This window comes from Hesperophylax consimilis, chromosome 2, assembly GCF_061612785.1.
Source record: "Hesperophylax consimilis isolate HC1 chromosome 2, BYU_Hcon_1.0, whole genome shotgun sequence".
Lineage (NCBI taxonomy): Eukaryota > Metazoa > Arthropoda > Insecta > Trichoptera > Limnephilidae > Hesperophylax > Hesperophylax consimilis.
The window spans coordinates 29,483,024-29,496,922 of NC_142837.1; the positions used below are offsets into that span (position 1 = coordinate 29,483,024).

A 13,899-nucleotide genomic window follows, 5' to 3' on the forward strand; every position below is an offset into this window, starting at 1 on the left:
AGCCTTATTCAAAGAAAGAGGTTTCTAGCGCGATAAATTTCTATAGCCGCCCTCAGACGAATATAGGTTACTGAGACAACGCGCGTGGTTTCACTGAACTAGGTCCGGTGGACATACTTGAGATTTACTGTCGTACATAAGTTCGATGGTCAAACAAGCTGTCACCAGTTGACGCGAACACGTCGCTCTAAGCTTGTTTTTGTGAAGAAATGTCTTCCTGTGCTTTTTGAGAGGTGCACAAATCATTCTCGAGCAAAAACTAAATCTGATGGAGTTCCTTTTTAAGAAAGACAAACATTCCCAGGTTACGAATAACCTAACAATGTTTTAAAATCTCCTACTACCACCACAGTAAGCGGAAAATGTTGCTTGTGTTGTGATTGTAGACTAGCCAGCTGAGGCTGCGTCTGGGTGGGACCCAGACGCGATGTCAACTCATTCACTCACCGGTCGATTTCTATCCGTGTGTGCTCAAAAATCGCTTATTATTTCAATAAATACAAATATCACATTGATTTTTGCTACCTGCTCGCCCGTCAGTGGGCCGCCGCATACACAAACAACGGGCGTTCATAATAATACATGTTGCTGTTTCACCCAAACACACATTTTGAATGGCTATCCCTTTCTAATGCGTTCCGTTCCATGCAAGGCAGCGTGGACCTAAAAAGCCCTGAACAGAGCATTAGTGCGATTTTGAATGAATGGCATTGAAGCCAAATCTAGGGTGAGGGGAAATCGCCTGGCAGCCATCTTGTGTGACTAACTTTTTAACTGATTTACGCAAAGTGGCGCATAATGAAGTATTATTAGTTTATTTTTGTGTTTTAAGTGCAGTTATAACGACTTAGGATTATTTTTAGGGTATTTTATAAGATAGGGAATGGGATACGTCATTAACAAATTTAAAAAGTTTTTGCATTTTTCATATATTTTTCATATTCCCACTCACCCCGCGGCTTCAAATTGTTCTCGAATTGCTTGCTCAGTCCAGGGCTTTTTAGGTCCATGCTAATCAAGCTGTTAGATGTAGATATTTCATCTATTCACGCATCGTTATTGGCTATTCCTTTCTTGTGCGTTTCGTTATTTCGCTTTGCATCTAGAAACTGGAACGCGCTTTTTGTTCGATTAGTATGAACATAACGTGTCTTTGTATTTATGTCAATGTAGCCGCCATCCTTATTTTAATGTTATTTAAAGTAGCGTCATTACCACATATAGGTCGTATGTCCAGCAGAGATATTGGCTAATTGAAGGTCGAAAGTTTTACTGTGCGTTCTTTTTATTGTACAAATTTTTTTTTTCAATTACACTGGATTTTCTTTTTCAATAACAAATTTGAAACCTACTGGGTGCAAGCAATGCATATGCGTGAGTATTGTGTTAGTGTCAACTCCAGCTGCGATACCTATACTAACTTATGCACATAACGGATTTAAAATTAGATCAACGCAAATTTAAAAACATTAAATTGAAAGAAATCTAATACGTAATTGTATCATTTTGAGAGCTGGGTATCGATTCTCCAATCCAGGCCGCTTGAAATCGCCGTAGAAAGTACATAGATTGGTCGAAATTCTTATTCTTGACTCTCTTCGCATGTACATACTTGCATACGCCAAACGTCAAAACTCATTCCGTGAAAACTCAACGAGTGGTTTGAACCACTCGTTGTTCGAGTGTTATGATTTCGTCGAGAATCGATGCCCTGGAACTTCGTATGCTCGAAATTCCACGATAAAAACGCGAGCATCGTACGTGATCGAAGCATAAACGTCAAATTATAGCGCACTTGCAGCCAAAAAGCGTCTAGCACTCGGTGTGAATGGCCGAGCGCCAATTCCCACGCGATAAAAGTCTCGGCGCTGCACATTTCACTTCCTTATGAATGAGGCTTAACTTTTACAGGACAGTAACCAAAATAACGTGTTGTTGAAATATCAATCATTATTACACATTTTTTCATAGAATACAATCACTAAATTCAGGCAACAATGATTTGAGTGGAAAGTGGAAGGAGCAAGATGCCGGAAAGTGGAAATGCAGATATCGGCAGGTCGCATTATCAATAAGGAGACTATTTTAACATAATATAATGTCTTTATAACATTAATTAGGTTTGTATGGCGGAATAATAGTCAACAGGTGATGAAGAAGAGACACTGGAAAATGTATATAACCGTTCACACTTTCTTCCTTGCTCTTTCATACTAGATTTATATATATCGATGATACTAGCTGACTTATACCCGGCGTTTTCTGTAGGCCTTTTGAAGATGTACAATTCTGTAGTACATTATTTTGATGAATCTCATAAGTTTTAGCCAGCGATCGCAATGTAAGAGCCCGAAAATATATTTTTTACGACTTGATTACAAAACATCGACTTTTCTGTAAATATAATGCGCATGTATGACATACATAAACCTTCCGGAAGAATTTCTCTAAATGATAGTGAAACCCCTTATCAAAATCCGTTGCACAGTTTGGAAGAACTAAGCGCACAGACAGACGCGGATAGCGACTTTATTTTATACTATTTGGATATTAAATGCACTCAGTATAAAATCAATAAACGAATCTGTATAAAATCAACATCGCCCCGTACAGCGAGAATGCGGGCAGTGGGAGCACGCAACACTGATTCCGCGCCGTACCGACCCGTGTACGGGCTCCGATACAAACATATGGAACGGAGCGCTCTCGGTATCGCGCACCTCACTGCACCCGGTGTATTGATTCCTTACCGACCCGTGAGGGAGCGGCCTTAAACTTATCATAGCTCAGGAATAGAAGGAGGAATCTTAAACAGAACCCTGATTAAGATTCCTCCCCTTCCTAAAATCTAAAAAAACGTTAATCGTTATTTAAAATTTTTGAGAAGCCTTTTTTGGTCATGCCAATATTTCCGGGTTGACCATTAAAAGTAGTAGTCTATAACGATTCATTAATCATTATAAAATTTATGGCAAATAAAGACTTGGGTCTTCCTGAATTGAGCGCATATTAGGAATGACTTTGACAGCTAAGGACAAGTTCCTTATTGAGGTTCAATACTTTGATTTCCTGTTCGCTGACCTTTGAAAATAAGGTGGTCATGTGTATACACAAATGAGAGGTTGGATAGGTCGAACTGCTATTCTTCGGTACCTTGTTTATAAAGATATTAACATTATTAAAACTTTATAATAAAGTGGTAAGGATTAAGGACATGCGTGTAATAATAATACGATATCCTTGAACCTCTCGGCAATTTCCTTCAGTATGGACTTATGGAACAATCTTCTGGCTCTTTTCTTTCCGGTCCTTCATACTCCATCCTTTTCCTCAAGAGAACCTAATACAATTTCAAGATGCGATTTACAAATAATTTTTTTTTTAATGTGAAACCGCACAAGACTGCTCCCAACCGTCTAGGGCCAGTGAGACTATGGCATCCCCAATGGGGTATGTTGTGAGGCTGAAGGTAGTGGGGGGGAAGGAGATGGGGATTGGGAAGGTAGTCGCTTTTATAACTCCCACGGTTACGGCATGGCAAAGGAAGTTATATAACGTTCGTTATTTACCAAAATAATACTGCAACTCTTTCTTACCCACTAAATAATAATGAGACAAATAATGTACGTATGTTTGCTTCCCCTTATCATTATCAATCGTACTAAAGAAATGCCTTTAAATATCTATAATATCCAAAAAATAATAATTACCATAGTAGGCCAAAAAGATTAAATACAATGACATCTAAGGATTTAATTGATGTTTAACAATGTAGTACCTATTATGATCAAAATGGGTTGATCCAAGAACGATCCCTGTGGGTCACCCTGACCCGTACTAGCCCAAATTGGGATAGTTAAATCCCCCCCCCACAATGGCGACAACAAAGGAGACTACCCACTCAGTATCAACCCAAATACCTCTACACACTACACAATCAAACATTTAGTTCGCGTGTTCCAGTTGACCATTCCATAAATCCTATATTCAACCCTCGAAAATTTTATATGTTTATGAAAAAATCTTTGTTATAGGCTTTGCAGACAGATCCATCGTGAACTTTCATAAACATAACAGACTTCTCAGCGGCAGGTTCATTAAATTGGTATTTATCAGTTTTATTTTGTTTTATGTTTTAGACTATTTTGGAGCAACGAATTAAAGAAAATAAGGATAAAACAATGTTAAAAGAGTAGTTTTTCAGAGTGTGGTAGTTGCAAAAGAATGAAAAGAGGGCGATCAAAATAGACGTAATCGCAGCGAGCAGGACGATGAAAATAGTGACCTAGTCAGTGACAATGAGTCTGAAGCCAATGCGACATCGGAAGACGATATCCCTCTCAGTCTGCAGATATAAATGACACAAATTGCAATATGTACATTCACCTGGTTTACCTTCATAACATCGATGATTATGCCTTATCCTAAGCCTTGATGCTGACTGATAATTATTGATAATTAATAATGATAATTAATACTACACTTCTGAAAGAAGTGGACATCAGTTCCTGTAGACATCAAGGACACAAGGCCTCCTAACACAAGCACGTCGATAAATGTTATATCGATAATGTCGGTAATTTGTCATTGTTGCCGAACAAACAGCAGTTCAGGCCGACTAAATATACTTAATCGACGTCTGTTGTTGTATTTGTTGGCCATCTGCAGTGGTGCTCGGGGACGACGACGTGTTTCCGACATCTCTAAATATTATAAAATAAAGTCGCTTTCCGCGTCTGCCTGTTTGTGCGCTTAGTTCTTCTAAACTACGCAACGGATTTTGATAGGGTTTTCACTATCATTTAAAGATTTTTTTTCCGGAAGGTTTTTATATATAATAAATGCATATTATATTTATAGAAACTAGATAAAAATTGTTGTTTTGTATTAGGTCGTAAAAAATATACTTTCGGGCGCTAATATAGCTAAAGCTGGCTAAACCTTATGAGATACATCAAAATAATGTACTACAGAATTGTATGTCTTAAAAAGACAGAAAAGTCTGCGACGGTTTACGTCGAATGAGGACCCAGTAACGCCGGGTAAACGTCAGCTAGTTATAGATAAAACCCTTACAGATATCCCTATGCTTAGGGGGTCGAGAAAGCGTGCAGATGGGTTTATGTGTTCCAAAAACGAAAAAAATACTATAAGAAAATGAAAGATGGGCACGTGCTCTGTGAAATAAGTACTGGTTATTAACTACATTTAGAGGTACCTTTCATAACGACATCAATGGTACCAGAAAATTAGTTAATTATAAGTGGATACCTATTGTGAAAAACATAAACTAATTAATGGTACCAGAAAATTAGTTAATTATAAGTGGATACCTATTGTGAAAAACATAAACTAATTAATGGTACCAGAAAATTAGTTAATTATAAGTGGATACCTATTGTGAAAAACATAAACTGAGCCAAATGGCGCTATGTGCGGAAAAACGTTGAAAGCAGAGTTTTTATAAGCGAATTTGACTGGATATGAATATATATTCTGTCTCTGTAATATCAGGTTATTACAACACTTTTATTATTTGGATTAAATTATTATAAACCTAGGTATTTAAAAGAGCTTGTTGATTTTATCCCTGAAAACCTAAAAACCGTGAGCCAACCCCATTCCTTTAAAAAACAAATTACGAAATGGATCCTTACACACGGAATACATTACAATTACAATACCCATTCATTCTACACTACACTATATCAATTTAATCACCTTTCAGACAAAACATAACTTATTATAACATTAAACACATAATCATATAATACATAACATAACATAATCCTTATTCCCTAACTTAGTGGTATAGTGTGTAAATAAATAATTTTTCTGATCTATTTACTAATAATTACTCAAATTATTAGTAAATAGATCTTATAATCTTCTTATAATTCTTTATCTTCTCCATTCTCTTCTTGCAACCCAAACTAGCTTTTCATCATTTTTCTTATTTTTATTTTTCATATCATAGTAATGTATAAATTCTGTTCAAACTGTAAAATTCACCCGCCATAACACAGGGTCATCCCTAGCATGGAGGGTGGAATATCACAAAAACCATACGTACCCTCTAAGTCTTGTATTAATAAAATTAAAAAAAATTAAAATTGAAATAACAAACGTGACGTAAACAAAAATAATGAATTACATTTTTAATTTCTTCATTATTAAATGGAGTACTACGAATTCAACTCATAAACAACAGAAAAGCAAGACCGCCCGCAGACGAGAGACTTTAGTCGCGGCGACATTTGCGTTGCAACAGTTGCGGATATAAAAATCCATTACGTTGTAAATATTAAAGGTGCGCACACGAGCGACGCGACACTGTGGAGACTTTTTTGTATTCGTTTGAATTTTGCAAAAGTTTCCAACTGTCGTCGCGACTAAAATCTCTCGTCTATGGTTGCCCTATATTGTCAATGAGTAAAACAATAAAAAAAAAGTGTGATTCCACAATTTCCTTGAGATTAAACCAAACCTTCATAGAAATTCAAAATTTATTATCAATCCTGATTAGGTCCCGAAAGAAATAATAATTTATGCGGTCTTATCGAATAAAAGGTTATTTCAGTTATCTAAATAACTTTTCTTTCGGTGATTAGTTTTTTAGGATAGATTAATTTAAAAAATATATACCACACAACAAGTAAATTTATGATAACCGTATGACCTAAATACTATGATTCTGTCATGTACTCATAAACGAAATTAGGGCATATTATAGTAGTTTAAACTCGTCGTAGAAATTTTAAATTTTTTTTTTTAACCTCACAGAAAGCAATCATTACGGTAAATATTTCCCTAACCGCCGCATTTCAAATAGGCACAGATTATAGAAATTACTTCGTTTCAACTTAATTACTACAAGAAACAACAATTTGCGTCGGGATAGATTGTAGAAGATGCATTATAATTCCATTTTTGGTCAATCAAAGTTCAAAATTTACCTGATAAAACGTTCTCTTTACCGCCATTTAGAACCTTTTTGTATCGAGTGACACTTGCGAAAGTTTCGTTTCAATCTAAATACGCATAAATTACTTAAATAACTCAAACTAAGGATTGAACAACATATTTTGTGCATGTAAATAATTGTTTCTTGTAGTAATTGTTGAAACAAGAGTGTAATTTCCATAATCTGTGCCTAAAAGTACGGCGGTTAGTTAAATAATGACCGGTAATTACAGTCTGTATCTGTGTTTTGTACAAGAAAAATAATTGCAAATATTAATAAATTTACAAGAGGCCGTGTTTGTTGACATATTTTGTTCAAAACTGTAAGAAAAAATACAATGTAAATAATTATGGTTTACCGCTAGCCGCAATATTATGCTACGGATTATTTAATGAGAATCAATTAATTAATTAACTGACTTAACCGTACGCGTGTGGGACTGTGGGTGCCCTCTTATCAACTTTTATAACAGATTACTTGTATTTTCTCAAACCCGATATTCATTTTTACAAAAATAGCCAACCACGCTCGCAAAACAAGGTCGAGGACCGTCGCGTCGTTAAAGTATCTAACTCATCTGTCAGATATTAGATTTATCAAATTATTTTAAGGTATAACAACAGAATTTTACACACTAATAATAATAATATGTAGATTTGACATTGAATAATCTACGTTTCGTGCAGATGTAAAGTATACATTATTTTTAAATTGAATAAAAAAATACTGGTCTCACTAGTTCGCTAGCCAGCCGCCAATGACATGAAGGGTCGACTAGCTTGCGATTATGGGAAAAGAGAGCTCTTGTAAACGTTTATTAACCGGAATTATAATTAAAGAGGCGACAAAGATCTGTAAATAATCCGACATTACTACTTTCGTCTAAATGTCCGCTAATCATTCGATGATATATCATACACAGATAATTTTGTTTACAAAGTTATATTTTTATGCCAAAAATAACCCCTGGTTTCGTAACAATTAAAAATGCGACAAAGCTAGAATAATCAGATTACTGAAATCCCACTGGAAACCAATGCAGTCAAAGTTTTATCGAATTATTTTTGAACGAGGGTAAATCCAACACAATGAAAATACTCACTTTTAGCCTATTGAGATTTCCGTCGCGGGCTGCATTGTAAACGACGCTCTTATGATCCATGTTAAACATCGTAACAAACACAAATCACCAATCACCAGTAAAATAGTTTCATACGTAGCACACACTATTCAAAAACATATATTTGCATTAGATTTCTTTGTAAATTCAAACCACAATAATCTAAGCACCGGAGTGCAGTCGGGAGAAGTGCGCGCCAACAGCTGCAAAATAACTGACTGCCATTTTAATTTTAGTTCACGCCGCTTCAAGCAGCAACAACGCGAAATCCGGCAAGGCAGTCTTCAAAAAAACAAGTCCACTAAAAGTTAACCACCCAATAAAAATATAAAATGTGCTGTTGGTTGAGATAATGCACAGCTATCAAAATGAAAAGACTCGTTTACTAAGTTTAACAAATCCACTGACGATTTTTAAACGGTTACAAAACCAGGGCGTTTAGAAAAGTATAGTCGATCACTCTTTTATATGAACATCAAAGTGCGGAAAAGAGACAGCGCAACAATAGTGATTAGTGCTTACCAGATTTCAGTGACGTGCCGAAAAATAAATTTGCCCTGATCATCTTCGTTTACAATAATACGTTGTATGAATTTAGAATTCATCAGACGCACTCTATTTGCAAACCGACGAACAAATGAATACCTCATCTAACAATTGAAGCATAAAAGATATATTTTTTGGTATTTTATATTCTCACACTACTAAGACCAGACCATTTGTCTATATGCACATTGTACAAACGCGGACAGATGTTTCTATGTAATTAACAGGGAAAAGAAGGGTTTGTAAACAATGCATTCTTTTTTGGGTGAATTGCCTTTGTAAAAAAGTGGGTAAATATTTACCTACGACTACCGTTTTTACTACTACAAAAAATTGCCCCTTTAATAACGCCTGCTCGCGTCCCCTTTAGAGTTATATCCCAGTTTTCAAGTAGTTTGTGGGCTACGCTAGGTTTGTATAGACTGGTTTGTGATTTAATTCTACCTAATCCAACCTAACCTAACATGTACGGAATATTTTCTCAAACGGTAGTCGTAGGTAAATAATTACCAAAAAGTGCTTTATAAACCTTTGCCATAAAAGTAAAAAGTATCAAGAAACTCTGGCTCACTTGCTCGTCCGTTGGTTGAAAAAAACTGACGTTTTCAATAGCAATTGCATAGAAATAAAATTTTGCCAAAAACTTACTATTAGTTGCCAGCGATAGTAAACTATTCAGCATATACGAACTATGCTTCACATTTCACATAGACATCAAATAAAAGAGAACTTTTTTCAAATAACATTAAAATGGTTTTGTACCTTGGTACAAAATAATAAATTATAATATTAAGAAAGACATGGCGATAAGATTTTCTCACTACGGATATTAAAATTATCTATCTTTTTTGTGATACGGAATCTTTCTCCAATGATATGTGTTCATTTTCCTACATAACAAAAAAAGAAGTACGTACATATTCTAGTCGTGATAATAAATTATGTTGAAAATTTTTACAATAGAATTTATTTCTGGAAGGCATCCATATTAAAATGTAAAATAGAGACATCTAGTAGAATACGGACAAACTTAATTTACATTTAGCAAGGTTTATTATTGTCAAGTCTCGTTCTGTTGCGGACCATTTCATGTTTTCACTGTTGGTTTGAATAAAAGGAAATTTAAATGTGAAACAATTTTTTGTATTGTTTTTTCTGATTCATAATAATTATAAAGCAAATAATTTTTAAACATGTTAACCTTTATTTTGTACAAAATTTCACTCTTTACTACAATACAAAAAAAGTCGTTGTATTCAAAACAACAAAATATTTTTTAAGTTTAGAGTTGAATATTTTGAGTGTGATATCAATGCAATAACCTATTTTTAAATGAATAAAAAAAGTTTTAAATTAATTTTGCTAAACGGTACAATAATGTCACTTATTGTCCATATTTTAATAGTTTTCAGTTCAAGAAAGCGAGTACTTTTTTAAAGCCCGCGCTTTATTTTTCCGCATAAATAAAAACGGCGCATCTATCATCTTCTTCGTCTACTTCTATGGAATAGTCAATGCTGCCAATATAGCGCATTACTGTTATTTTCCCGAATCCTTTCGCTCAGCGGCGTGGACAATATCGGGAGATGTTGCACTTATTTCAAAAATTAAATATGGGTTTACTGTATTCTTTCAGTATGAAATGCATATTTTTGGCGTTATAATTTGACTCCGCAGATAAATAATGGATTTTTTTACGTTCCTGTCGAAAACATTACGTGATTAATTCACGATTGTGTTTTATGAAATCTGTTGTGCGGGTATTGTGTTTATGGTGACAAGGTGACGTTTATTGATGTGGAATTTTGTGAATTAAAATAATATGTGTAATCCATATTTGTAAAAGTTTGATCGAAATGTGTATCTTTTGTTTGCAGAATTTGAAATGTGATTGATAGGTTAAGCCTTCTGATCTCATATCTAACGTTATAAGTGCCTGCATTTACGATGTATCCAACGCCGGCAAGGCATCCTGCAGCCTCGGTAAGTCAATATAATTATCTCTAAATGTGTTTTTTGTAATTATTTTTATGATATTTGGTAGCTTACGTACTAAAATTCGACTTTGTTTTGTTCATGGGACTTCAGTTTTGAGGTTTGATTTCACCCCAAGATAAACATAATCTTACAGTTTACTTATGTATAAACATGTGCTCAGGTTAACTTGGTTACTGATCCAAACCGATTAAATTTCTATCTGTCTAACATCTACAATGCCTACAACATAAGAATAATTAAAACATAGTACCTTTTCTAATAAATGAAATCATAATATTGTTCAATTTGAACAACAAAACTATCATTATTGTTGCCTGGTATTTGAACCTGAATATCATTAGAGCATTCATTGTGCAGTTGACAGTTAGGACAACGTTAGAAGCAAAGTATTGGTTCAAAAAGAGTTATATTATTATTTTAAAACTTGAGTATTATACTCCCTATCCATCGTTTTACAAAATCAAATATTAACTTCAAAGAACAAGTATTTTATAAGAACCCTACCCTTTACCAGTGAATTCTGTGGGGTAGATAGATCCAAGTGAAATGTGAATTGTGTTATCCTTATAGGCCGAACTAAAATTCTAATCTTACAAGTTCATGAATCAAGAAAACCATTCGAGTCACATGGACGACTTTTCGCTATGGGTATGTATTTGAAGCTTTTTTGGTGGGCAATGCCTTTGAACAGCTTTACAATTTGAAGATTGATCACAAAATAAATATTCCTGGATCAGCATCCAAGGTAAAAATCAACCCTCGTTGAAATGACATTTTCAATGTAGTAGTCGCAGAAAACAAGTAAAGTTTGCTACCAACATACCTTCAATAAAATCTTATACTTTTGGTGATGATTTCTGAATGCAATAGTATTCAGATGCAAATCTAGTATTATCCGACACATGACAAATTTGTTGCAACTCCCATTACCACTAGGTCCTCACTATCAAAGAGAGCTTTACAATCAGTTTTTCCTTACAAGTATATAAATATACTATCATGGAGGTGGTCGATGCGCAGTGGAAAGAGTACTCAGCATGTCGGGTATTGTACATCGGGTATTGTACATCGGGTATTGTACATCGGGTATTGTACATCGGGTATTGTACATCGGGTATTGTACATCGGGTATTGTACATCGGGTATTGTACATCGGGTATTGTACATCGGGTATTGTACATCGGGTATTGTACATCGATGGTTCAGCAGTTCAACAGACAGTCGGACAGTGTAAATACCGTATGGGGCACTGACTCTTGCCTTACACCGGGTCACTTTTATTTATCGTCTCTTCAACTAATTTCTATATTTCAAAATTACTTCTATATTTATATTTTTTAGTATCATTATATTTTAAATTTTAGCACCATTAGCATGAATTTTTGAAAAATGTAATTTGTTTACAATTCCTGTGATAATTGGGCATGATTAAATAGTGTTGACTAATATTTGAATATAAGTGGAATGGTAGAAGATGAACTCATGATATATACTAACATTAATAAAGAAAATGTATATTTTTCACTTGAAAAGGTTTCATCATTGAATTCAAAATTAAAAAGTGTTGCATTTTGTCCTCCAATGATATATATATATTTTTTTTATTTTTTTATATTAACTCCACACAGGAGGCCCTGAAGAAAATAATTTCCCTCAGGGCCTATGTCATCTTTGGGGATGCTGTGTGGAGGGTCTTTTTGTGGAGAGGAAGGAGTGAACATGGGTCTTGAAGAGTCCCATGTTGTAGGAGGGAGGAAACACAGAGGCCGGCAGTTCGTTCCACAGCCGAGCTGTTGAACTTAAGAACGAATCGTAGAAGCGACCCGTTCTCATGTGACAAATGTCAACCGTGTACAAATGTTGGGCACGCGTTTGGCGTGTATCCCGACTACGCACCGGTGCCGAAGGGATCAATGACGCTAGTTCCTATATACATATAATATTTTGAAAATTATATTCGGTTAAGGATAATATTGATTTCCTCTCTTTCATATTATTATAATGTATATGTAATAAACTTTAAAATAAACTATCAAAGCCCAAGGGTAGGAAACTCGACTAGATTGAGCTCAAATTCATAGAGCCTACTGATAACTCACATTTCAATACTAGAAATGCTTGAAGATCTATACATTAACAAGAGGACTGCCGATGGGTCTCCAGAGAATATGTGAGCATTCTAATATTATCCTTTTTAAAATAATTTGCAATGCTTCGAAAAATTTATGAAAAACAAAATCAGCGTCGTTTGGGCTAGTAAAACGTTAGGTTCCACTTCTGATTTTTATGAATGGCGCCTCTCTGAAGGCTGATAAAATATTTTTTATTTTCTGCTCTGACCTTCAACAGGTTATAACTAATAAATAAATCAATAATCTGTATCAATTATTTTTATTTGTTAATTTATTAGAAATATCTTTTATAATACTTCATATAAGGTTTACTTAATTTTACAAGATTTAAGTTAACCCGTTGTCCCATGGGTCGGTAAGCTGTTGATATAAACCGAATGCTGCAAGAAGACCTTGCGTATAAAATTAAGTTTGCTATAGTAACGGTCTGCAGCGCAGTTGAGTGTGGAACTTTTCTGCGCAGGATCTTACAGCATTTGGTTTATATCGATTGCTTACTGACCCGTGGGACGACGGACTTAGTATTCAAAGGAACATTGGTCAAAATTGCAAAATCACAGCAAATATGCAAACATTTGTATACTGTTTGGATGGGTCGATAGCTCCGTGGGTAAAATGCTTGACCGGCAGTCATAAGAACCAAGTTCATTTCTCACAGCGGTTACCGAACACAAGTCATGCTTGGTGAAAAGGTCAATACCATGTACAAATTTGTTTTTAATTTTTATTATTTTTAATCTCATTTTAATATCTTAAGAAATTAGAAGAAAAAAAAAAGAAATTTAAAGAGATAAGTAGAATTGAAAGATATAAAAGTAAAAAAAAAAATAAAGAAAAAAAATGAGACATATAGAAAAGAAATAAATAAAAGAAAACAGAAAAATACGGTAAAAGTTACCTCTCCGCAATATAATATATTACAAAGGTATTATATTATAATATTTTCTCTTTTCTTTTTTATTTATTTCTTTTCTATCTCTCTCTTTTCTTTTTATTTATTTCTTCTCTATCTCTCTCTCATTTATTTTCTTTTATTTTATTTTATAACGGACATATAACTTTTACTGTATAAAATACAGTCGTGGAGTGTGTTGTTATGCAGTAAAAGTTATCTGTCCTCATATATTACAAAGGCATTT

General features: G+C 34.4%; 2 protein-coding genes across 2 annotated transcripts in view; one reads left to right on the plus strand and one right to left on the minus strand.

The window, feature by feature from the left end:
• The window catches only part of LOC149425892 (protein fem-1 homolog CG6966), a 220,020-nt gene extending 211,730 nt beyond the window's left edge, over positions 1–8,290 (minus strand). The window contains exon 1 of the mRNA XM_089645087.1: positions 8,067–8,290. Within this exon, the coding sequence (XP_089501213.1) occupies positions 8,067–8,135 (69 nt within the window). The 5' untranslated portion in view covers positions 8,136–8,290. The remainder of the gene's footprint in view (positions 1–8,066) is intronic.
• Positions 8,291–10,175: 1,885 nt separating this feature from the next.
• gro (TLE family member transcriptional corepressor groucho) overlaps positions 10,176–13,899 on the plus strand; it is a 107,073-nt gene continuing 103,349 nt past the window's right edge. The window contains exons 1-2 of the mRNA XM_089642139.1: positions 10,176–10,412; positions 10,508–10,613. Coding sequence (XP_089498265.1) covers positions 10,578–10,613 — 36 coding nt within the window. The 5' untranslated portion in view covers positions 10,176–10,412; positions 10,508–10,577. The remainder of the gene's footprint in view (positions 10,413–10,507; positions 10,614–13,899) is intronic.